The 25,668-nt window shown below is 54.9% G+C and overlaps 2 protein-coding genes across 3 annotated transcripts; both read right to left on the bottom strand.

Annotated features, from left to right (window-relative positions):
• Positions 1–1,158: 1,158 nt before the first annotated feature.
• LOC123651814 lies at positions 1,159–3,256 on the bottom strand. Its single transcript, XM_045577123.1, has 2 exons — positions 2,616–3,256; positions 1,159–2,570 (listed from the first exon to the last, which is right to left on the bottom strand). The coding sequence occupies exons 1-2, from the start codon at positions 3,254–3,256 to the stop codon at positions 2,255–2,257; spliced, it is 957 nt and encodes a 318-aa protein (XP_045433079.1). The 3' UTR covers positions 1,159–2,254.
• On the bottom strand, positions 1,159–25,668 carry TBL1X (transducin beta like 1 X-linked). 2 transcript variants are annotated; one of them, XM_036425637.2, is made up of 15 exons: positions 25,572–25,668; positions 22,533–22,639; positions 16,767–16,912; positions 15,036–15,309; positions 14,566–14,698; positions 13,702–13,843; positions 12,940–13,003; positions 12,718–12,815; positions 11,192–11,252; positions 10,040–10,161; positions 8,972–9,046; positions 8,561–8,688; positions 6,210–6,375; positions 4,480–4,581; positions 1,159–3,993 (listed from the first exon to the last, which is right to left on the bottom strand). In XM_036425637.2, the coding sequence occupies exons 2-15, from the start codon at positions 22,588–22,590 to the stop codon at positions 3,916–3,918; spliced, it is 1,647 nt and encodes a 548-aa protein (XP_036281530.1). In that variant the 5' UTR covers positions 22,591–22,639; positions 25,572–25,668; the 3' UTR covers positions 1,159–3,915. The 2 variants fall into 2 exon arrangements, with proteins under 2 accessions (XP_036281530.1, XP_036281531.1); XM_036425638.2 differs by having other exon boundaries at positions 1,159–3,942.

Here is a 25,668-nt window from a genome sequence, read left to right as displayed (position 1 = left end):
TGGCTGAACTTAAGTAATGAAACCCAACCCCTGACACATGAGCTAAAGGGTCAGGCTGAGCTGAAACCGGTTTGGCTCAGTGGGTAGAGCGTCTGCCTATGGACTGAAAGGTCCCATGTTCGATTCCGGTCAAGGGCATGTACCTTGGTTGCGGGCACATCCCCAGTGGGGGGCGTGCAGGAGGCAGCTGGTTGATGTTTCTCTCTCATCGATTGTTTCTAGCTCTCTATCCCTCTCCCTTGGTCTCTGTAAAAAAAATCAATAAAATGTATTTTTTGGAAAAAAATAAATAAAGGGTCAGGCTGACAACACTCCTGCCTCTGGCATGGTATGTTTCCGGGACATGGTGCTGCCAATGCCACTGGATTCAGCTGAAAGTAATGTAAGAAATGCTCATGTGCCTTCCTCAGAACCATAAAGAGCAGGGCAGGGCCCTGGCTGGTTTTGCTCAGTGGTTAGAGTCAGCCTGTGGACTGAAGGGTCATGGGTTTGATTCCCTGTCAAGGGCATAAACTTCAATTGCAGGTTTGATCCCAGGCCTGCGTGAGGAAGCAGGTAGATGCCTCTCACATCAATGTCTGTCAGTCTCTCTCTCTAAAGATCAATGAAAACAATATCTCTGGGAGGATTAAAAAGAAAGGCCGGCAGGGCCCAGCGCCCGCTTGGCTCCCACGCAGGATCGAGCTGCATGTGCAGGAACATGACACCCTGACCCGCTTTGTGACTCAGGGCAAAATGCAGCCTGTGTCCCCAGGACCACTGCCGCCTGCCCCAGGGCGGCACACCGATGCAGGAACAGAAGCCATGCCCACTAGGGGTGGGAGTCGCCCTGGGGCTTCCCGTTCTGCAAAGTCCTCCGAGTTCATCGTGGAACGGAGTTCCCAGCAAACCACCAGGGGACAGGCGGAAAGTCACCGACTTGGACTTTCCCAAATGGCCGGCCAGAAATCACCCTGCCCCTCCCCCTCCCCCTCCCGCCGCCGTGCAATCTAGTGACCAACATAACTGAGGAACCCAAATGGGTCCAGAGACATAGAAGCAAGAACAGACTGTGAAACCTCAGAGTGAGGGTCGCACCAAGGTCCCTTCTGTGCCCGCTCCTCGGGGCGTCCTGGGCCCCAGGGGCCGAGCGGGAAGAAAGCACACAGACCACGGTCCCTCGTATCAAAATAGAGCGATTTATTCAAGACGCTGAACAGGACCTGCTGGTTCTCTGGGAACAAATGGCTACCACACGCAGGGTGATCATTATGTCGGAGCGCGTGAGGGGACGTGGGGGGGGGACAGATGTGGACGCGGACATGGGCGCTGGCGGAGCAGTGGGCTGGCACACCTGGCACAGACGACAAACACCGCTGGGGCCAGAGCTCCCAGCCCCCAGGAGGGGCGGAGGGCACGCTTGTGCATTTGACCTGAAACACGGTTTGTGAAGGGAAACAGGTGGAACTGGTACAAGAGGAGAGGAAGCAGGAGAAGCAGACTCGGCGCGGGACTAAGTGCACTTCCCCACCCTCGACCGATGTTAGGGCAGAAGGGAGACCCCAGCCCCCACCGGGCTGGTGTGGCTCAGTGGTCCAGCAGCGACCTGTGACCCAGGAGGTCTGGGTTCATTTCCCCGGCAGGGCACAGGCCTCCATAGGGGCCGTGCAGGAGGCAGCCCAGCAGTGAGTCTCCCTCATCATGGTTTCTCTCTCTCCTCCTTCCTTCCTCTCTGAAATCACTAAAAACGAAAACTTATTTAAAATGAGAACTCCAGTCCCGGGGTGAAGCCGGTCACTGCCGTTCCCGCCAGCCCCGCTCATGCAAACGCAGCGGAGACTCCGGGAGGCTGGGTGTGGGAGGATCAAGGTCACCGTCAGCATTTGCTCAGTCAGCGTTAGGGCGTAAGCTGTCACTGAGGGCAAACAGGCACAGGCCGCCAGACCCGACTTCCCGGGCTCAGCTGCCCGCTGTCATGGCGCCTGGACACTCGGGCCCGTGTGGCTGCGGCAGCTCGTCTCCGAGGCCAGGGGCAGGAAGCCGGGGCCGCGGAGTCCCCATGGGACTGAGCCGCGTGGCCGGGGTCCCCCACCTCACTGCGGCCAGCGGGTCGCGTGCACCCCACACCAAGGTGTGAGGATTGTCTACGGAAGCTCCGAGCCCGCAGGTGCCCCGATGGTGCCCCGATGGCGCCCCGACGTGTCCCGGCCCCCGGCCCCCCGTGGGGCGGCGATGCCCAGCTGCAGAGACGCGCCCGTTTTTAGGGGCTGGGGTGTCAGATGGCGCTCCTCAGCACCCCCACACACTGCGCCCCCAACGTCCAGACTTCTCCGGGCAGAGAGGACCTGCAGGCTGGGGACCAGAATGGTGACCAGAGACCCCGGGCTCCAACGAGGCCACGACCCAAAGCAAGCATCCAACTTGGCACCGGCATTTTGGGGTCTTCTCTGGCAGGGGCTGGAGGATCCACGGGGAGCCCCTTGATGACAGCACAAGGCGGCCCCACGGACCCAGCCTTCCAGGTCTCTGGGACTTGCACACCCGCCCTGAGGGTGGGTTTCCAGCTCCTCCCACCAGTGTCCTGTCTCCGGGATGGACCCTGCAGAGCTGTCGGTCAGCATTAGGGTTTATTGCCGCCCCATCCCCGCTGCGCCCCAATGCGATGGCCCCACCCACTGCTCCCCGCGAACCAGCGGGGCCCAGCGCAGCCGGACAGCCACCTCCCGGCGCACAGCCAGGTGCACGATGGTGACCTTCCACCTGTGCTTCCCCTCAGGGCCTCCCTCCCCGGCACCTCTGAGCAGCCAGACCCAGCGCCCTGGGGGCAGCCGTGCCAGCCCCCTTCCCAGCGCCCCAGGGCCAACCTACAGGGAGCAGAGCCTCTTGTGTACTGGCTTCGGTGCCTCTTGGTTGGGGACTCGCTCCTGAGGTCACCAAGGTCCCTGTGCACCTCCTTAACTGTGCTCCTGCGGCCGCCCAGGCAGAGCCCGGGGACCGGGCAGCGCCCTCGGCTCTGCCCCCCACGCGTGCCCTCCCACCCGCCACGCACCGCTCCCCGGAACCGCTTAAAACAGGAAACCGCACAAAGCTCTCTGTCTGACGGCCATTGTAAGGATTTTAAAATCGTTTTCACATAAAAATATCTTCTTTTTTCCAAAAATACTCGGGGCTCTCTCTCATAAGTCTTTTTTCCTCTCCTGTAAAAAGCCCCCTGCCCTGCCTTCCCACATAAAGCACTTGTTTTGTGAGGAATGTGCCCTGGAGGCCTGTGGTGCATAGCACACAGCTCTGACCAGGGGTGCGGGGAGGGGAGGGGGGGCACAGAGGAGGGGAGGAGCAGAAAGCTGCAGGCACAGACTTTGCCAAGTGTCCCCAAGGCTGCGTCTACAGCAAGCCCAGACCCGGCAGGGAGGACAAAGGTGGGGGACGGTCAAGGACAGGGGAGGGAAGAAGGCCCAGCAACGCCGCCGGACAGCGCAGGGTGGGGGACACGGACGAGTTGGGGTCCCCCAGGCGCATTCCCGCCGCACAGGCTGGCTTTGGAATCCCTCTGCAGCCCGCTGTGTCCAACTGTTAGGGAGCCACGTGGACCGCAGGGGAAGGGGGGTTTGGGGGGGAGAGTCTCCTACCCCTTTTGAGTGATCACAGCAGCTTTCTCTCTCCCCTTTTCTGGCACCCCCCCATGGCAGCCATCTGCACGCATCATCGGGCTGGGGGCGCCGGGCTGCCCCCCTCGGATACAACTGTGTGTGTGTGTGTGTGTGTGTGTGTGTGTGTGTGAGAGAGACGCTCGGCGAGGACGTCGAATACAGGCTCCCGGACTAGGCCCACGGGCCACGCCGCGCAGTCTGGCAGCTGCAGGATCGAGCCCCAGGGGTGCCGAGGCCCCGTGCCCACCGCTGGTCCATGACCTCTCCTCTTTCCCGGCCACCGCGGTCACTTCCGCAGATCTAACACACACACCTGCGGGGAGACGGAGGGCCCGTTATTGTAGCAAAGGGAACAGGAACGTGACTGTGAACATTCCAACGAGTGGCAATGGCAGGAGATGTTGCTTGTATGGAAGGGAGCAGAGCCGGGCGGGCAAATGATACTGCAGAGCCTAGTGATAGAACCAGGCCCGCCCAAAATAAAGTTTTACCGGCACACAGTTGTGAACATTCAGAGAAACTGCCCACATGCTGCTGACTGGGCCTCTGACCATCCTGGGAACTGACACAGGGGCAGTGGCCATGGGTGGGGGTACGGCCCAGACACCGAGGGCCAGGGACCATGACCAGTCAAGCCTGCGCTCATGGCCTCAGGGAACACGAGCGGGATGCCCTGGCCCGCCCAGCCCTCCCATCGCCCCTGCCTCAGCGGATCACCATAGGGCCCAGGACCCAGGAGACCAGCAAGGTGCTCAGCCTCGGCCCGGGTATGGGCTGCCCGGCCTTTCCCCTTTCCGCCCCGCGCCCTCATCCCCTCCCTCCCCCCCAGCATGCCGCGGGCGCTGCTTACGGAGCCGTCGGACGCACTGGCGCCCACTTTGTCCCCTCGGGCGTTCCAGCAGACCTCGAAGATGCCACCCGTGCCTCGGTAGCTGTGGACCAGGCTCCCACTCTGCAAAGAAAAGCAGCGTGAGGCGCTCAGGGGGCGGGGCTGGGAGGGAGCCAGGCCGCCGCACCTCCCCGTGGTGGCTGTACCTAGAGGGCACCCTCTCCCCCAGGACCCAGGAGGTTTGAGATCTAGACAAAAGGAATGACAATGTGATGAGGTTTCGGTCTTGGGCGGTCCCTAATGTCGGTTTTCTTTTTTAAGTATACTTTCACTGATTTCAGAGAGGAAGGGAGAGGGAGAGAGAAACATCCATGGTGAGAGAGAATCATGGATCGGCTGCCTCCTGCACGCCCCCTACTGGGGATCAAGCCGGCAGCCCCAGGCATGTGCCCCGATCGTGAGTCCAACCGTGACCTCCTGGCCCATAGATTGGTACTCAACCACTGAGCCATGCTGACTGCTCCTATGAAGAGGCACAGTGCTCCTGGGACATGGGTTTTCTGCGTGGCCTGTCTGGGCTGTGAGGCTGGCTCCACAGAGGGTCCCCCCTCACCTCTCCCTGTCCCAGAGCATGGAGCCCGGGTGAGGCAGACACTGGGAAGCCTCCCTCATGTACTACCAACCCTTGCCACCAGAGGGCATGGGCTCAATGCAGAGGTACCTCAATGTCAAACCAGCCACAGGGAACCCCAAGGCAGGCTGGATTACAAGGGGCAATCCATCCCGAGGTCACACAAACTGATCGCTGGCCATTGGCAACGGCTCTGACCATTTCTCCTCCGTTGGCAAGAGAACTGAGGGCTGACTGCGTAACATAACAGTCCCTACTCTACTGCTCTTTTCTTAAATTTTTTTTTAAAAATTTATTCTTATTGATGTTAATGTTAGGGGAAAAAAGGAGAGGGAGAGATAGACACATCCATGAGGAGAAGGATCATGGGTGGGCTGCCTCCTGCACGCCCCCTCCTGGGGATCCAGCCCACAACCCAGGCCTGTGTCCTTGACGGGGAATCGAACCAGGGACCTTTCAGTCCGAGGAACGCCGCCCTCTTCCAGTCTTTATATTCAGAATCTCTTACCCCGGGTTACCCACGCTGCCGCCCTTCACTCAAATGCTGTCTCCTCCGAGTTCTGCCAACAGCACGACCCTCTATGCTAGGGGTGTCGAACTCAATCAGAGAAGGGGCCAAAATCTAAAATCCAGCCTAAATCGCGGGCCGAATGGTTTACTGAACAGTCATAAACTGTCATTGTGATAGAAACGCAGCAGAGTGCAGTGATGACAGCGCAGTGCGGGCCACATTGCAAGGCCTGGAGGGACGGATTTGGCCCGCGGGCCTTGTGTTTGACACATGTGCTCTATGCCATACCCTTTCCTACCGAAACATACCCCATTTTCATTAGGAACTAAAATGGCCCCCCAAAGCCAGCAGGCATTCCTTTACACCCTCCAATTTGATGCGGACCGGAGGTCAGGGCCGGCTCCCCCCTTGGAAAGCTCGAATGTATGACACCTGTTCCCCCACCTTAGCACCCCGGGGGCAGCACCTCCGGAGACTAAAGGTCCGGGTTACTGTCTCCCCGTTTTCCATAGAAGGATGAGGCAGGGGACTCACACCCCAGCGGCTGCCTCGGGCCAGAGTCACAGAAACTTGGCCTCGGGCGGGCCGCTGAGAGAGGTCCCAGATTACCTGTGTGTTCCAGATGTGCACGCACTTGTCGAAGGAGCCGCTGGCCAGGTACTTGCCGTCGGGGCTGAACGCGACGCTGTACACGGGCTCCTGGTGCTTGGTGAGCGTGTGGATGCACACGCCGCGCTCCACGTCCCACAGCCGCACCGTGGAGTCGAACGAAGCGCTGGGAGGAAGCGAGGGAACGTCACCACGGACACGCGGGGCTCCCTCCCGCCTCCCCACGGCGTGCCTGCATCACACTTTCCCCATGTCGCTTTCATGTTTCTAGAGACAGTAACAGGGATGCGTCGTCCTGGCAAAAATGTGACTCGGATGCATTGACAGCAGAGCCATTGTTATAAAACAACTAATGGCCCCGGTGCACAAAATTCGTGCACATTAAAAGAGAATTAATTAGAGGAAATATTTTTACATCGCTATTTGTCCTTTTTCTGTTGGGAGCCATCAGAGTTGAGACAAGCAACTCCGTCTTAAGAAAATACAACTCCGTCTTAGAATTAAGTTCCTTCTAGCAGAAGTTATGCAGTGCCCTGCGGGTTTGGCCAGAAGCTAAAGATAACCTGCCGCTTAGCACATCTTGCTCCAGAAGATCTCTGCAACTCCCCTTCCTGATCCTCCCCCATAGCTAGCCCGGCCTTGGAATGTTACACCGCCCTGGCAGTTAGCCAATCCTGTGTTGCTAGGTACCTTACCACCTTGTCACCCAGTGCCTAAACCAACTATACACTGTCAAAGACCCCGCTGCATAGGCAACCCGGCCCCCCTTTGTTCCTGCTGTATATATACTGCTGTTCCAAAAATAAAGTTTGAGGCTTGATCAGAACTTTGTCTTGCCTCCATTTCTCCGTGCCCCTGTCCCTTCTTTTCATCCTCCACAGGGACCTCAGGCCACGCCTCCCTCTCCCCACATTGCTGAGCCCCGCAGGTTGGAGCAGTTCTCTATAATAGAAGTGTCAGAGATGAAAGAAAACTACTAAAATGTACATGAAAATCTTGCTCCTGTCAGAATCTGGGGCACACCCACCACCAGCACGCACTTCGAAAATGCAGGAAATGCCAAAACGGTTTGGCTCAGTGGATAGAGCGTCGGCTTATGGACTGAAAGGTCCCCGGTTCTATTCCGGTCAAGGGCATGAACCTTGGTTGCAGGCACCCCAGTAGGGGGTGTGCAAGAGGCAACTGGTCGATGTTTCTCTCTTATCATGTATCTAATTCTCCATCCCTCTTTCTTCCTCTCTGTAAAAAATCAATTAAAAATATTTAAAAAAAAAACAACAATAAAAAATGCAGGAGACCCAGACCCGTCCGGCCCTGCCCCTCCGGGACAGAGGTGCAGTCTCAGTGCCCGTCAAGCCCTGCCAGGCAGCGGGCATGACCTGAGGTCCGCTGGCCCAGAGTCAGGGAAGGGGGTGCGGCCTGAGGTCCCCCATTAAGCCCCGCTGGGTGGGGGGCGTGGCCTGAGGTCCCTCGCCCTGGCCAGGGGCCATGCAGCCTCAGGTCCCTGCTGCCTGGTTGTGATGTTTCCAGACAAATAATTTGCATATTTTTCAAATTATTCCTCTGTTATTCTTCTATATAACAGAAATAATTTGCATATTCCTCTGTTATATATCAATAGAAGACAGACTCCTGTCCGTTGCTTTTTTGCATGCTGTGACTGGGGAAACAGGCTGATTTCACATGCATTGGTTCCTGCATTTTAATTTTACTGTGTGCACCCTGGACCCCAGAGCCCAAAGCTCCCCAGCATCCCCGGCCTCAGACCTCTGCAGTTGTTTTTCTGGACGTTCTTCCTACACGCGGGGCCGACGCGGTTCTGTGCACTGCAGCCGACAGCAGCGTGGGCCAGTTCTGGGGACCCTGCTGCTGGCCGCCCTGGGGGTTCACTACAGACATGGCTGTCAGCCCTGCGAGTGAGGGGCAGCCCTTTGCTGCCGCTCAGAACCCGCGCCACCTGCAGCCCCGGGCACGGGCTCAGCTCCGATCGCTCTCTCCGTCCTGACGAAAACCTTCACAAAGCCACGTGCTGGGCGCCTGCACCCAGAACCCTCCAGCCCGGCGGGCACAGGGATCCCCGGCCCTGCTCGGTGTCCCTTCGTGGCTCTGTCATGTGGGCCTGTCCTGTCCGAGGAGCTACCCGTGTACCGTTTGAAAGGGCGCGACCTCATTTGCAACACAATTCACAAAATTCCTGTTCCTTCTGACACAAGTGGCATTCCCTAGTCAAGTTCCCGGCCACCTCCTTCACAGACCGCCATTTCTGTTCCCTCGGATACCGGAACTGTCCCAGCCACACGGAGCAGGACATGGGGGCCGCGTGGCCTGGGCTGCAGGCTGGCCCCCCTTACCTGGCAAGCATGATGCTGGCGCTGGGGTTGTTGGTGGCAGGCCCGGTGGGACTCCACTTGATGGTGTAGATCTCTTTGCTGTGAGCTTGCAGGTCATGGACACACGTGTCCTGCTTCATGCTCCAGATCTAGAGGGCACATTGGGAAGCGTGTGAGCAGGAGGAGTTCTCTCTCCAGCCGGGAATGGCTCCACATCATCACGCCGTGAGCGCTCCTCAGGGTTGGGGCCCTGGGGCAGCTCGCCCGCAGGCGGGTGGGTGCCCAGGCAGAGGGGCGGGCAAAATCCCGGGCCACCAGCGGCATTGATTAGCCAAGGGGCCATCGTACAGGCACGGGAAAAGTGTCGGTTACAAAACCATCCCCAGAGCAGCCGTGAGGGTGAGCCCCGCACAGCCCCTCCCTCCACCTCACCTTTAACGTCATGTCGTCAGAGCAGGACGCCAGCAACATGCCGGAAGGGTCCCACTTGATGGCATTGACCTCATTCTGAAAGAGAGCAAAGGATTTTACAAAGAAATGAAGGCCTGTGAGCAGGTGCCACAACCGTCCAGCAGGGGGCAGGGGCGCCCCATCATCTCTGCAGACTCTCCACGGTTTCCACCACCACAGCGCTCAGGTTTTCCTGCTGCTTACTCTGCCTTTCTCATTGAGGTACATCCACGCGCCGCGCAAAACCAGTAACCCGCATCTACATTTCTTTAAGAAAAACCTCACACCTCGGGAGCCCATGCATTTACATTTAAAAAGTACAGCACAGAAAACTGACCACCGACCAACGTGGTTTTGACATTGAAAATGACATTGAAAATCATTCTCACCCTGGCCGGTGTGGCTCAGTGGCTAGTGTGTTGGCCTGTGCACCAAAGGGTGGCGGGTTCAATTCCCAGTCAAAGGCATGTACCTGGGTTGCAGGTTTGTCCCTGGTCCCAGTCGGGGTGCATGCAAGAGGTAACCAATGTTTCTCTTCTCTCTGGCCCCCCCACTCTCTCCCTCCCTCCCACTCTCTAAAAACCAATGTTGGCGTTTTCCACCAAATTCAGGATACTGGCTATTTCTCTGATCTCTCTTATGCATAGCTCTTCTCCAGATTCCAGAACCCCTCTAGATGCTGGACCAAGATCAATAGCATTTCATGTCACCCAATGTCTGGCACCCCAGAATCTTTTATAATTTTATTTATTTATTTATTTTTATATATTTTATTGATTTTTCACAGAGAGGAAGAGAGAGGGATAGAGAGTTAGAAGCATCGATGAGAGAGACTCATCGATCAGCTGCTTCCTGCACACCCCCTACTGGGGATGTGCCCGCAACCAAGGTCCATGCCCTTGCCCGGAATCGAACCCAGGACCTTTCAGTCCGCAGGCCGACGCTCTATCCACTGAGCCACACCGGTCCCGGCTGTCACAGAATCTTTTAATCCGAGGCTCCCCAGTCCTGGCACATGCCCATGAACTTGATCCCCGTCCTCCCACTTACCGTGTGTCCCTGGAAGGTTTTGACGGGGCGGTCGCAGCTGAGCCTACAGACGTGAATGCACATGTCGGTGCTACAGGAGGCGAAGGCGGTGTTGTTCTGCCAGTCCACATCGAGGGCGGGGGCTGCGGGCGGGACAGGGAGTGGACACTGTGGTCTCTGGAGCCCAGGCTGCCCCACGTGGCCTGCTGTGGCCACAACACACAGAGGGATGTGGCTAGGCCCATGGCAGTGGCTGCACACTCCTGTGGGAACGTAGCCCCACCTCAGGGAGACCATACTCCCTGGGCCCAAGTCTGGGGATCAGGATTCCCGAACGTTCCCACCATTCCCTGACTGATGAGAGCAGCTTCTGTACTTAAACTGCAAACTAGTAGTTTACGCCAGTTCCTTCCAGGAATCTGGAACGTGGGTCCGAGCCAGGGAGAGGCTGCCTGCAGTGCCAGCCTCCGCGAGACCCTGGACGAAGTCTCCACTGAGCTCCACGTGGCCTGGCACACTCGGCCTGTCCTTGGTGACTCCCGGCGAGAAGACCACTGCCAATGCTGGATTTCACCGTGACCTCTCCCCTCTCGGCTGGCTGTGCTCTCTGTCCTTCCGCTGTGACAAACCTGAGCTGGGACTCCCCATGTGGGCACAGTCTCCGGGGTCCCCAACACGGCTCCCCCGGGCTGGCAGGAGAAATGAGGCCACACTGTTCCTGGGATTGGTTTCCTGGGGTGTTTTTCATGCTTTGATGTTGGGGACTCTGTACCGTCGACGCCTCACAGCCCTGGGACTGCAGCTGGATTCCATGAACACACTCCTTGGAGTAGACAGGAATACCTCACAGGACATTTCATGGGAACTCTGTGCTATTATTTCCAAACCAGAGGCCTGGTGCATGACATTCGTATACCAGGGGTGTCCCTCAGCCCGACCTGCACCCTCTCCCAGTCCAGGAGCCCTTAGGGGATGTCCGACTGATGGCTTAGGCCTGCTCGCCAGCCATGAGCCCGGCTCAGGGCTTCTGGCTGAGCAGCGCTCCTCCTACAGGAGCACGATGACCCCCTGGTGGTCAGTGCGTGTCATAGAGTCTGGTCGTTCCGCCGTTTGGTCAATTTGCACATTAGCCTTTTATTATATAGGATTGCAAAACCAAACCAAAAGACTCACCAGAGTGAAACGGGAACTGCTGTTTGGCTTCTCCCGTGTGGGCATCCCAAATTATGGTTGTCTGCACTCCGCAAACGAAAGGGAAAGGTCAGTGAGTGTTCTCGCCACGTTTTCTCTTGGAAAAGTTATCTTACAAGACGAGGCAGCAGCCCCTCCTCCCTCCATTCCAGTGCCGCCCAGTAAACACAGACAGGGCCACGCAGGGAGCTTTGTTTCCTAGTAAGCACTCCATGAAAAAAAGAAAGACAGAAACTGTGAAAACTGAATTCTTTTTGTTTTCTGGTGCTGGGACTTGGATATGAACTGAGGTTGCTGTGGCCATAAAACTACTTTTAAAAAAAAATATTTTATTGATTTTTTCCAGAGAGGAAGAGAGAAGGAGTGCTAGAAACATCGATGAGAGAGAATCATCCATCAGCTGCCTTTTGCACACCCCCTACTGGAGATGTGCCCGCAATCAAGGTCCATGCCCTTGACCGGAATCGAACCCGGGACCTTTCAGTTTGCAGGCCGACACTCTATCCACTGAGCCATACCGATTTCAGCAGTGAAACTACTTATTCACTACACATTTTATTTTATTCCAGTCTGGCCAACATAGTGTTTCAACTTGTGATCGACATACAGCTGCTCACGAGCTCCCGGGCAGTCTTTTATGCTACGTCTGTGGAACCCAGTGTTTTATACGCAACCAGGTGGACTGGTGGTGACTCCACAAGGCACAGCCGCTGTAGCTGATCACTGGGAAAGTACCAATATGGTGGGGGTTTCCCCTCTCCCATTACAAGTAGAAAAAACGCATAATAAAGCTTATCTACGTATCTTTCTGGCCCTTTCCCAGATGAGGAGCCGAGGAAGGAACGGGCATTTCTGGAAACGCCCTGAATCGGGGACAAAGAGCAGAGTACTGAGCCGCACACGTGGCCCCAGGCAGAGGCCTCTAAAGCAGGGAGAGGGCCGTTCCCCTGGCAGACAAGCAGGAATTCTTAGGGATCTGCTTGATGTCTGGGAGACAGGAGATCCCAGCTCAGGGAAACCAGTGGGGTTTCGCAGCCATCACCTCACTTTACTGGAACTCCCTGTCGCTGACAACAGAGCCCGTGGTTGGGGAATTGGCTGTGGGCTGTGTTGACTGCAGGCATTTCAGAGGAAACACTCGGGGCAGTGAGTTCCTTTGAAACCGGACTCTGGACATTTTGGGTCAGCTCTGGACCAACGAACGTCTTTCGTCCGTTTGTTTGGTGGGTCTAACATTTTCCTCAAAACCATCCATCAGCTGCTTCCTGCATGCCCCCTACTGGGGATGTGCCCGTAACCAATGTACATGCCCTTGACCGGAATTGAACCCTGGACCTTTCAGTCCGCAGACCGACGCTCTATCCGTTGAGCCAAACCGGTTTCGGCAGCCCACCTATTTCTTAAGAGGAAACAGAAAGCCTCAGATTTCAAAGAAACCACGATGTCATCCAGAGATTCAAGACCAATAAGCGTCTACAGATCAGAGACGTATTTCAGCAAACACTCACTTTGTCCACACCCGCGCTCAAAATGTAATTCCCCTTCTTGTTCCACTTCAAGGCAAAGATGGGGCCTTTGTGCTGGCCTAAGGTGCTGGCCAGGTTCCCTGTGAGGAAGGAAATGGACAACAAACCAGCTGACCTCAAGACCACGGCACTTCCACCCCAAAGCTGCTCCTCCCGGACCCCGAACCCCGGCCCGGGGGGGGGGGGGGGGTTGGCGGCGCTCACCGTCCTCCGTCCAGATCCTCGCAAAGCCATCGTAGGAGCCCGTGGCCAGCAGTGTCCCCTCGCTCTGTGGGCCGGAAAGAGACAGGCCGACAGAGACAGCTTAGTGGGGGCCGTTCTGACAGAGGGAAGAGGGCCTCTCACCCCAGAACTAGAACATCCTCACGTCGATAACCCGTCCCCAGCCTGGCCAGCGTGGCTCAAGGGTGGAGCGTTACCTGTGAACCAGGAGGTCCTGGTTCGATTCCCGGTCGGGAGGCAGCTGGTGGATGACTCTCTCTCATCATCGATGTTTCTCTCTCTCCCTCTCTCTTCCTCTCTGAGATCAATAAAAACATTAAGCCTAAGCTGGTTTGGCTCAGTGGATAGAGCATCGGCCTGCAGACTGAGGGGTCCCAGGTTCGATTCCAGTCAAGGGCATGTACCTTGGTTGCGGGCACATCCCCAGTAGGGGGTGTGCAGGAGGCAGCTGATCGATGTTTCTCTCTCAGCGATGTTTCTCTCTATCTTCTCCCTTCCTCTCTGTAAAAAATAAATAAATAAATAAATAAATAAATAAATAAGTAAATAAAATACATTAAAAAAAGAAAAAAAAGAAAAAAGAATATGAAGGTGGAAGTCATGTTTCCTTGGCTGTTCAGAGACTCGGGCTAATGCTCGGAAGGAGCCTGACACGACCTGGCTAGTGCTCAGGGAGGGAGCCCCACGACCCAGCCCCCCCGCACTCCCCGGGGCACCAGCACGCGGGAGGCGGCCGGGGCTTACGTTCCAGTCCAGCGAGGTCACATCCTTGTTGCTGGGCACGTCATGGCCGCCTTCGCGGATGCAGTGCCGCAGCACCAGCTGGGTGGACGCCCCGTTGCTGCTCTCGTTCAGGTTCCAGATCCGCGCCGTCGAGTCCCCGGACCTGCGGGAGGAAGCGCCTGCAGTCAGCTACCGCGTGCTCCCGGGGTTCTTCTCCCTCTTCCCACCACGCAGCCCGCCAGGGCCTGCAGCCGATGGGCAGAGGTGGGCTGGCCACGGCTCCAGGCCAGGCGGCTTGGGCCGGGCACCTTGAGACGGCCTGCCCAGTCCAACCCACAGAGCTGGTTTTTTGTTTTTGTTTTTTAATTTAATTTTTTAAAAATATATATTTCTTTACTGATTTCAGAGAGGAAGAGAGGAAAGAGAGACAGAAACATCAATCATGAGAATTATTGATGGGCTGCCTCCTGAACATCCCCCACTGGGGATTGAGCCCGCAACCCAGGCATGTGCCCTTGGCCAGAATCGAACCTGGGACCCCTCAGTCCACAGGCTGACGTTCTCTATCCAGTGAGCCAAGCCGGCCAGGGCTGTTTTTTTTAAAAATCTCAGTGGGTCTTCTCAGCACCTTCTATGCTGCACAGGGGAATTTTAAATGCAGGCACAGCCCCACCCGGGGAGACCACAGCCCGGCCCCAGGACTTCTCAATTTTACCACCGTCGGAGGTACCCCAGGAGGAGCAGCCAGGGCGCCCCAGGCTTGGGCCTGCACCCCGATGGGGCAGGTGCCCAGGCAGGCCAGAGGGAATGCGCCCCGGAGGCGGGACCGGACTGTGTGCAGAGCAGCAGGCGCCCCGCCCAGAGCGCCCCAGGCGGACGCCTCACCCCGAGGCCAGGAGGTCGCTGACGGGGTTCCAGGCGCAGATGAAGACCTCAGACTCGTGGCCCCGCAGCACCGTGGCCTTGCTGGGCGGGATCTCCACGTCCCCGTCGATCTCCATGGGCTTCGAGTGGTTATCTGTGGAGGGAGCGGAAGCCGCGTGGCTGAGCGACACGGGACGGATGTGAAGAACTCGGCGGCCTGCACCTGGTCACGGTCCCCTGCCACGGCGCTGCGCTGTGGTCGGGGGGCTGGAGGTGAGCAGGCCACGTGGTGAGGGGTGACCACCACGGCCATCTGGACCTCCAGGGCTGGGCAGCTGCACAGCTGATCCGAGGGAAGCCAACTCCACCCCGGGAAGAATCCTCACATCTGCCTAAGACACGCACAGGGGCACGTGCATACATCCACACACACGGTCACACACAGCCCAACACAGGCACATGTGTGCACAGATACACATGCCCGCACTTACTCATGGCATGGGCTCCATTCTCCTCCCCGTTCACCGTGGCTTCCCCGTTCTTTGGGGTGTTGGGCTGGGAAACCGCTGCTGGAGTCACTGTGGCCGTCGTGGCTGTAGTGGCCGCCGCTGCTGCTGCTGCCGCCGCCGCCGCCGCCGCCACACTGGCCTGCTGCTGCGCCAGCTTCTCCCGGAAGGCCTGCTGCCTCGTCTGCACCACATCGGGCATCACGGCGTCGATCAGCGACAGGGACTCTATGGGGCGGCCGTCGAACACCGTGCCATCCTGGGGAAGCCGGGGCACGGCCGTCAGCCCCGAGGCTGTTGGCACCGGGCTATGGGCACCGCAGGCAGAAAGGGGCGGGCAGAGGAGAGGAAGGGCGGGCAGTGGGCAGTGTGTGTGTGGGCTCAGCCTGGGTGCAGGACAGGGTGCAATGCTATCCTAAGTGGGGTACCCGATGTTTGGTCAATATCACACTGAACTGGGGCACTGCCATATTGCATGGAAAAGGTGCTCTACTGCAACTGAGGCACTACAATATGTCATATAAAAGGTGCTCAGTGGATACAGCGTCAGCCTGCAGACTCAAGGGTCCCAGGTTCGATTCTGACCAAGGGCATGTACCTTGGATGCGAGCACATCCCAGTAGGGTGTGTGCAGGAGGTAGCTGATCGGTGTTTCTCTCTCATTGATGTTTCTGGCTCTTTATCCCTCTCCCTTCCTCTCTGTAAAAAATCAATGATACACACACACACACACACACACACACACACATATATATAATTTTTTAAATTGATTTTTAGAGAGGGAGAGGGAGAGAGAAATAGAAACATCAATGATGAAAGAGAATCATTGATTGGCTGCCTCCTGCACGCCCCCTACTGGGGATTGAGCCTGCAACCCAGGCTTGTGCCCTTGGCCAGAATCGAACCTGGGACCCTTCAGTCCGCAGGCTGATGCTCTATCCACTGAGCCAAACCAGCTAGGGCTCATCATTGATGTTTCTCTCTCTCTCTCCCTCTCCCTTCCTTTCTGAAAAACAAACAAATAAATAAATAAATTAAACTGGCCCTGCATGAAAAACAGGCCCAACCACGCCGTGAGCCCAGTCTAAGAAGAGGGGACACGAGCAGATGAACACCATTTCCCTTTGTCACTATGGCCACTTCTCCACCAGCTCCCTGGGGAGCAGGCACCGCTCTGGAGTTAGGACAGCCACCCTGTCCCTCCCCGATTCTGTCTGCACATGTCAGGGCTGATTCTACAGAACAAATCTGAGGTCCCAGGGGAACCGGCGGCTCAGAGAGCGGGGAGGGACAGCCCTTCTGTGCTTGGCCCGGTGCTCGCCTGCCCGGAGGTGGGACACGGAGGAAGGCCAGCTGTGTTTTCAGCGGGGACACACACACACACACACACACTGCACGTGACACCGCGGTGCTCGGTCAGCACCCAGCCAGCTGTGTCTATGTATGGAGACCATGACCTGCAGTAGCAGGCCATCCATGTGTGCATGTGGAGACCATGATGCCTGACGCTCAGCAGCCATCCAGCCGCATGTGCGTGTGGAAAACACTCGGATGCCCGGGTCCTGGACAGCTCCCTCCGTGTGTGTGCCCAGGCCTGCTGTCCCCACAGCCTGCAGTGCAGACACCCCCTTATCCACCCTGTCAAGGACCTCCAGGCTGCGTGCAGGAGGGGCCTGCTGCCAGTGCCCCCAGGACCCGGGAGAGGGGCGCACAGACCTCATTGATGCTGATCTCGGCCTCCACGTACTGCAGCCCCTTCTGCAGGATGGAGATGAGGGCGGCGGGCGGCACCAGCGTCCCATTGATGTTCGACTGGCTGATGTGGCTCTCGATGCCGAAGGTGAACGCCGAGTGGGAGAAGCCTGCGGCCGGACAGGGGAGGCGGGGCGTGAGCCTGGAGGCAGGCAGAGGCACAGCCACGAGCATGGAGGGCACCGGGGCCTCACCCGCCTCATCCATGCAGGACCCCCCAGCTCTGGTGTGGGGGGAAGCGGGCAGGGCTAGGGGAGACACAGGCCCTGGAAGACCCACATTCGCCCAGGATGGAAAACAGCTTTGGGGGTACAGCCATCTCAGCTTCATTTTTATTTATTTTTCATTGATTTCAGAGAGGAAAGGAAAGAGAGAGAGAGAGAGAGAGAGAGAGAGAGAGAGAGAGAGACATCAATGATGAGAGAGAACCATAGGTCAGCTGCCCGCTGCACACCCCCTGAGCCCCAAACCCGATGAGGACATTCAGAAAGGAATAGCCCAGCCTGGCTGCAAGCCTCGCTGGTTGAAGGCTGACCTATGAACCAGGAGGTCACAGTTGATTCCCAGTCAGGGCGCAGGCCTAGATTTTGAACTCGATCCCCAGTGGGGGGATTGGAGGGATGCAGGAGGCAGCCAAGCAATGATTCTCTCATCACTGATGTTTCTCTCCCTCTCCCTATTCCTCCCTCTCTGAAATCAATAAAAATGTATTTTAAAAAAGGAGCATCTCAGCCCTGGCCAGTTTGGCTCAGTGGATAGAGCATTGGCCTACAGACTGAAGGGTCCTGGGTTTGATTCCGGTCAAGGACATATACTTTGGTTGCAGGCACATCTCCAGTTGGAGGTGTGCAGGAGGCAGCTGATGGATGTTTCTAACTCTCTTTCCCTTTCTCTCTGTAAAAAAAAATGAATAAAATATATTAAAAAAAGAAAAAAAAAGGAGTATCCCAGCCCAGCTGGCCTCGGTGAGGTGCACGTTAATGCTGGATTTAGCACCACACAAAAGGACACGATGTCCGAGCCAAGTAGGACGAACTCCAGGAACACTTGGCTTCCTCTCAGAAAACAAACCAGCAGAGTTCACCACATTGGAAAGAGAAAGGTTCTGGAACCAGATGGCGGGCCTGAATCCCAGCTTTCTGCCTTGCTGTGGTGTGACTTAGGGAACTCAGCACCCTGCCCACACCCTGGGTTTCTCCTTGTAAAAGGGGGAACAGCTCAGCCTGCTTCCTGGCTGTTAGTCGTTTCAGCTGAGACATACTTGGAATCACGCCTGGACACAGTAGGTGCTCAATAAATGTGAGCTACACACCCCTGTACCAGGAGGTTGTCCCCGGGAGGAAGCGCGATCCCGCCCAGATGTCCACAGTACGAGGCTGAGAAACCCTGACCTTCACGAATCACCTCAAAGCCTTTATTTTTATTTTTAAAAATAAATCTTTATTGTTCAGATTATTACAGGTGTTCCTCTCCCCCCGCCCCCCGCCCCATAGCTCTCCTACACCTGATTCCCCACTCCACCCCATGCCCTTAACCCCAGCCACTATCCTCATCCACAGGTCTAAGACTTTTGTCCAATCTCTTCCCACACCCTTCAGCTCCCCTTCCCCCTGTGAATTGTCCCTGATTTCATCATATTCACCAGTCCACTCTGTTCATCAAACTTTTTATTCACTTGATTTTTAGATTCACTTGGTAGGTTTGTATTTGATATCTTTTTGTTTACCTTTTTCTTCTTCTTCCACTTCTTAAAGAATACCTTTCAGCATTTCATGTAATCCTGGTTTGATGATGAACTCCTTTAACTTTTTCTTGTCTGTGAAGTTCTTTATCTTACCTTCAATTCTGAATGATAGCTTTGCTGGGTAGAGTAATCTTGGTTGTAGGTTCTTGCTGTTCATCATTTTGAATATTTCTTGCCACTCCTGTCTGGCCTGCATAGTTTCTGTTGAAAAATCAGCTGACAATTGTATAAGTTCCCTTTATAGGTAACTAGCTGATTTCTCTTGCTGCTTTTAATATTCTCTCTTTGTCTTTTGCCCCTGGCATCTTAATTATGATTGGTGTGGTCCTCTTTGGATTCTTCTTGTTTGGGGTTCTGTGCGCTTCCTGAACTTGTAAGTCTATTTCTTTCACTAGGTAGGGAAAGTTTTCTGTCATTATTTATTGTAATATGTTTTCAATTTTTTGTCTCTCTTCTGGCACCCCCAAAATTTGGATGTTGGTACACTTGAAGTTGTCCCAAAGGCTCCTTACACTATCTTCATATTTTTTAATCCTTTTTTCTTTTTGTTTTACTGTTTGGGTGTTTTTTGTTTCCTCATATTTCAGATCTTTGGTTTGATTCTTGGGGTACAGTTGAGTTTCTGTATATTCTTTATTTCAGACAGTGTATGCTTAATTTCTGACTGGTCCTTTTCCATTTTTTTAGTATTCTCATTAAGGTCCTTGAAGGTCTCATCAAGTTTCTCAGCAGTTTTTAGAAGATTCTTGAGTAACCTTATAAATGTGGTTTTGAACTCTATGTCGTCCCATAGCTTGCTTTCCTCCATTTCTTTCATTAGTGACATGCTTCTGTGTCTCCTCATTTTGGCTGCCTCCCTTGTTGATGGAGTGGCTTTTTGTGGTCGGTGACCTATAAGGGCCAGTAGCTCAGCCTCCCCAATCACCTGAGGTGGACGCTCTTGGTACACCCTTTGTGGGCTGAGTGAAAAGTCTTGGTGTAGTTAAGCCTTGATTGCTGTTGGTACACTGGGAGGAATTGACTTCCAGGCCAATTGGCTGTGGGGATCCGCTGTGTCTATAATGGAAGAACTGCTGTGCTGGAGACATCCTTATGGTGCAGGAATTGTTTCAGTGGGGCTTTGGTGCTGAGTCTGCCTCTTGAATGTGACACTTATGGATGTGAAGAGTTGAAATCTGGTGTCTCACACTGACCACTAGGTACACTGGCTTCTGGATCTCCAATGGGGTGCAGGTCAGCTACTGTCTGAGGCCACCCTGCAGGAGCTACAGCGAGAACTAGTTTTCTCCTCTTTGCTTGGAGGTTTGGGAGCTGCCTAAACTGGGTTGCGATGGAGAGATTCATATGCAAAAGCCGCTGCTTGGAGCTTGCGTGTGTTTGTAGGTTGTGCAAGGCAGGATCTCAGGGGGCCACTAGATTAAGTTAGAAAGGTGTTTCCCCACAAGAAGGTGCATTTCCCCACAGGAAGAAGGGTTTCCCCCCAGTAAGGAGTTTTTCCCCACAGAAAAATGCACTTCCACCTCAAGAAGGGTTCCCCTACAGGGAGAAGGGTTCCCTCACAGGAAGGTGGATTCACCCCACAGGAAGAGTTCCCACACAGGCAGGTGCATTTCCTGCAAAGGAAGGTGCGTTTCCTTAAAGGAAGATGGGTTCCCCAAAAACAAGATGTGTTTCCCACAAAGGAAGATGTGTTTTCCCAAAGAAAGGTGCATTTATGCAACAGGAAGAATGTTTTCCCCAAAGGAAGTTGCATTTCCCCCACAGGAAAGAGTTCCCTCTCAGGAAGTGTTTTCCCCACAGGAAGGTGCTTCTCCACCACAGGAAGAAGGTGTGTTCCTCCCATAGGAAGGTGTGTCCCCCCCCGGAAGATTAGGTTCTCACAAAGGAAGGTGCATTTCCCCCAAAGAAAGCAGTGTTCCCCGAGAGGAAGATGTATTCCCTCACAGGAAGCTGTGTTCTCTTACAGGAAGGTGCGTTCCTCCCACAGGAAAGTGTGTTCCCTACCCCCCACAGGAAGATCAGGTTCCCCCACAGGAAGATAGGTTCCCCTAATGGAAGGTGCATTTTCTCCAAAGGAAGAAGTGTTCCCCTACAGGAAGATGTATTCCACCACAGTAAGATGTGTTCCCCCACAGAATAATGGGTTCCCTCATAGGAAAGTGTGTTCCCCCTACCCCCACCTCCCCACAGGAAGATGGGCATCCCTACAGAAAGGTGCATTTCCCAAAAGATACATGTTTTCCCTCATTGGAAGGTGTGTTCCTACACAGGAAGGAGCATTTCCCCACAGGAAGGTGTCTTTCCCCTACAGGAAGATGCGTTCTACCATAGGAAGGTGTGTTTCCCCCAAAGGAAGAAGTGTTCCTCCAGAGAAAAATATGTTTCCCTACAGGAAGCTGTTTTCTCTCACAGGAATGTATGTTCCTCCCACAAAAAGGTGTGTTTCCACAAAAGATACATGTGTTCCCTCACAAAAAGGTGCCTTTCCCCCACAGGAAAATGAATTCCCCAGCAGGAAGATGCGTTGTCTCACAGGAAGGTGTGTTGCCCCCACTGGCATGAGTATTCCCCCTACAGGAAGGTGCGTTTCCCCCACAGGAAGATGCATTCCCCTACAGGAAGGTGTGTTTCCCCAGAGAAAGGTGTTTTTCCTTGACAGAAAGGATTTCCATACAGGAAGATGAATTTCCCCCATAGGAAGTTGAGTTCCCCCCACCGGAAGATGTTTTCTCTCACAGAAGGGTGTGTTTCCCCCACAGGAAGATTAAGTTCCCACAAAGGGGTAGGTATGAAGTAGGTTTCCTCAAAAGGATGATGAATCGCCCCCACAGGAAGTTGAGTTTCCTCCACCAGAAGATGTGTTTCTTCACAGGAAGGTGTTTCCCCCACAGGAAAAAGGGTTCCCATACAGGAAGGTGCCTTTCCCCCACAGAAAGATGTTTTCTCTCACAGGAAGTTGCGTTTCCCTCACAGGAAGGTTAGATCCCCACAGGAAGGTGTGTTCTTCACAGGAAGGTGTGTTTACCCCACAGAAAGATAGGTTCCCCTAGGGGAAGATATGTCATTCTACAGGAAGCTGTTTTCTCTCACAGGAAGGTGCATTCCTCCCACAGAAAGGCGTGTTTCCCCAAAAGGTACATATGTTCCCTCACAAAAAGGTGCCTTTCCCCCACAGGAAAATGAATTCCCCAGCAGGAAGATGTGTTGCCTCACAAGAAGGTGCCTTGCCCCACTTGGTATGTGTTCCCCCCACAGGAAGAAAAGGTTCCCCCACAGGAAGATGTATTACCCTAATAGGAAGACGTGTTCCCGCACAGCTGTTGTCACCACACAGCAAGATTAGGTTCCCCAACAGGAAAATAGGTTCCCACACAGGAAGATGTATTTCCCCTTCAAGAAAAAGGGTTCCCGTATAGGAAGGTGCATTTTCCCCACAGGTAGGTGCATTTCCCAACAGTAAAATGCGTTCGCCCGGGAAGATGTGTTTCCCCCATAGGAATATTAGGTTTCCCCACAGGAAGTTAGGTTCCCACACAGGAAGGTGTGTTTCCCCCAAAGAAAGAAGTATTCCCCAACAGGAAGGTGCATTTCCCCCACAGGAAGATGTGTTTCCTCAAAGGAGGGTGCATTCCCTTATAGGAAGGTGCCTTTCCCCCACAGGAAGAAGATTTTCCCCATAGGGAGGTCTTTTTCTCCACAGGAAGGTGCATTTCCACCACAGGAAGAAGGGTTCCCTCAAAAGAAGGTATGTTTCCCTCACAGGAAGATGTGTTTCCCCACAAAAAGATGTGTTTCCCCCACAGGAAGATTAGGTTTCCCCACAGGAAGTTAGGTTTCCACACAGGAAGGTGTGTTTCCCCCAAAGAAAGAAGTATTCCCCAACAGGAAGGTGCATTTCCCCCATAGGAAAGTGCATTTCCCCGACAGGAAGGTGAGTTTCCCCCACAGGAATGTGAGTTTCCCCCACAGAAGGGGAGTGGCTTTACCTGACTCCTGGAGGTAGCGATACACCAGGAAGTTCACCTCGTCGCTGGTTATGCTCATCTTAGCCTCACCTCCCAGCCACGAGGTCTGTGGAAGTGAGGGCTACCCTCTGGGAGATAGGAGAAAATGGAGAGTTTTCAAACATGTCTGTATTTCTTTTTTCTTCTGCACTTAAAAAGTTTTTATTTTTATTGTTTCTAGAGATGAAGGGAGAGGGGGAGAGAGAGAGAGAGAGAGAGAGAAACATCGATGATGAGGGAGAATCATAAATAGGCTGCCTCCTGAACGCCCCTTACTGGGAATCGAGCCCACAACCCCAGGTATGTACCCTGACCAGAAGGGAGTCGATCCCTGACCTCCTGGTTCATAGGTAGATGCTCAACCACTGAGCCACGCCAGGCTTTTGTCTGCACTTTTTGAGAGAGTGGAAGAAAGCAACTCCCATGACGTTATATCCATGAAGCTAACTTATGTCTGGTTCGTGTTATATTGCGTAATCATGTGCTACACACAAATTTCACAATTATTTATACAAAAAGAATATATCCCTCCTAGCCGGTGCTACTCAATGGTAGAACATTGGCTTGGGCACACAATGGTCACGGGTTCGATTCCTGGTCAAGAGCACATACCAGGTGGCAGGTCTGATCCCTGGCTCCCTGGTCGGAGTGAATGCAGGAAGCAACCAATCCATGTGTCTCTCACATTGGTGTTTCTTTCCTTCTCTCTCTCTCTCTTCCTCTCTGCCCCCTTCCCTCTAAAAATCAATGGAAAAATATCCTCAGGTGAGGATTAAGAAAAAATAAAGAAAAAGCATACATCCGGGTGAAATATATCCAATAACAAGAAACACTGCTGTATTCATGAGGCTGGGATAGGGTCAGGTACAAGCCACACCTTTGACCGGCCGAGCCAGCCAGAGGGACAAGCCATACAGACTCTCCTTTTCACACACACACACATGGCGAGAATGACAGAGAGTGGTTCTGGTCTTCAGCGACGTGCCAAACAGTCCATGGACCCGGAGCGGCTGTGCGTATGGACAAGGTGGCCTTCGTCTTCTCCGTAAGAAAAGTCTCAGCCCTGGCCGGTGTGGCTCAGTGCATACAGCATCTGCCTGTGGACCGAACCAGGTTCAATTCCGGTCAAGGGCATGTACCTTGGTTGCAGGCTCTTCCCCAGCCCAGGCCATGGTCGGGACTCGTGCAGGAGGCAAGCAACCCATCGCTGTGTCTCACATGGATGTTTCTCTCTGTCTCTCCCTTTCTCCTCCACTCTCCCTAAACATCAATGGGAAAATACCCTCGGGAGAGGATTAAAAGAAGAAGAAGAATAGAAAAAGAACGGGCTCAGGCAGACCTGTCACCTCCACACTAAGGGCAGCAGCCTGCTGGGGGGAGCTAGTCGTGAGGGCTGAATGCTTCACATCCCAGGCCAGGCCCCCGCCCAGCAGGCCCCAGAAGAGCCAGCGAAGACTTCATTCGGCCACCTGAGCACCCCGCAAGGGCCTCCTGGGCTGCGGTCGGCCAACTCATTAGCCCACAGGGCCAAACAGCAACAGGACAACGATCGGCATTTCTTTTGAGAGCCAAATTTTTTACACTTCAACTATGTAGGCAGGTACATTGTTATTAACTTAATCGGGGTCCTCCCAAGCTGGCCTTTGCTAAAAACTCAAGGGGCCCAAGAGCCGCATGGGGTTTGGGGCCACGGTTCTAGGGGATCAGCGGACACCCCTTCCTGACCACTCCTAAAATCCAAGAGCTGGTGGCCTCAGCACCGTGAGCTCAGGGTTTGATTCCTGATCAGGGCACAGGCCCAGGTTGTGGGCTTGACCCCCAGTAGGGGGCATGCAGGAGGCGGCCCATCAATGTTTCTCTCAATGTTTCTATCTTTCCCTTGCTCATTTTTAAAGAAGAGGAAGAGGAGAATGAGGAAGAGGAGGAGGAGGAAGAAGAGGAGGAGGAAGAAGAGGAGGAGGAAGAGGAGGAAGAGGAAGAGGAAAAGAAGAAGAAAAAAAGAAGCAGCAGCAGCAGCAGCTGGGGACTTGGACCCCCTCCAGGCCCAGCTTGGGAACCGGGACCCGCCTGCCCGCAGCGCCAGGGGACGCTGTCCGCCTCTTTTCTTTCTGAAGCAAAGAGAGCTTTCCAGCAGCGGCAGGTCCCCGGGGCCTTGAACGGAAGTGAGAAACAAAACAGATGGAAACCGAAAGGTCCAATTAGCGGGTGCCGGCCGTGTTCTCGCCTGACCCAGTTCTGACTGGAGACGCCAGTGAGGGCGATGGGAGGGCTCCGCGGCCCGGATGGGAGGGAGCCAAGAGGAACAGCCCTTCCACGCGGACCCACGGCCACCACGGCCCAGCGTGCTGCTCAGAGGGGGGCTCACACGTCCCTGCCAGCTGGCGGCTGCGCTGGAGCTGCCCCTCTAAGCACAAGGATTCCAACACAAATAATAATTTGGGCTTAAAGCTCATCAACAAACTGGAGGGAGCCCTAGCCAGTTTGGCTCAGTGGATAGAGCGTCGGCCTGCGGAGTGAAGGGCCCCAGGTTCGATTCCGGTCAAGGGCACAGACCGGGGTTGTATGCTCGATCCGCAGTAGGGGGCGTGCAGGAGGCAGCCAATCATTTCCCTCTCATAATTCATGTTTGTTTTTTTCTCTCCCTTAATGGACTGGGCAGAGTGCTGATTTCATTTTGTACACACACACACACACACACACACACACACACACTCCGCAAAGCAAGCCTCTTTGGAGTGGGTCCTATCCGTCTATGGAGTCTGTGCTCTTCCATGATTTGCAGATTTCCTCCTGGGAACTCGGCCCGCTTTCCTGTTCATTCAAACCCAATTAAAGCCGAAATCGGTGTGGCTCAGTGGATAGAGCGTCGGCCTGCGGACTGAAGGGTCCCGGGTTCGATTCCCGATCAAGGGCATGGACCTTGGTGGCGGGCACATCCCCAGTGGGGGGCGTGCAGGAGGCAGCTGGTCGATGTTTTTCTGTCATCATCGATGTTTTGGGGGGGGGGAGGGCCCCGCTTACCTTCACGGTGCCTTCATGTGGCCTCTTCGCACTGGTGGGCCCCCAGCATCCGAGCACAGAGCCCGCAGCCTCTGTCTGGGGGGACACGGAGAGGTCT

This window comes from Pipistrellus kuhlii, unplaced genomic scaffold, assembly GCF_014108245.1.
Source record: "Pipistrellus kuhlii isolate mPipKuh1 unplaced genomic scaffold, mPipKuh1.p scaffold_m20_p_83, whole genome shotgun sequence".
NCBI lineage: Eukaryota > Metazoa > Chordata > Mammalia > Chiroptera > Vespertilionidae > Pipistrellus > Pipistrellus kuhlii.
The sequence above is the reverse complement of the archived record's forward strand: the minus strand, read 5'-3'. Positions and strand labels throughout refer to the sequence as shown.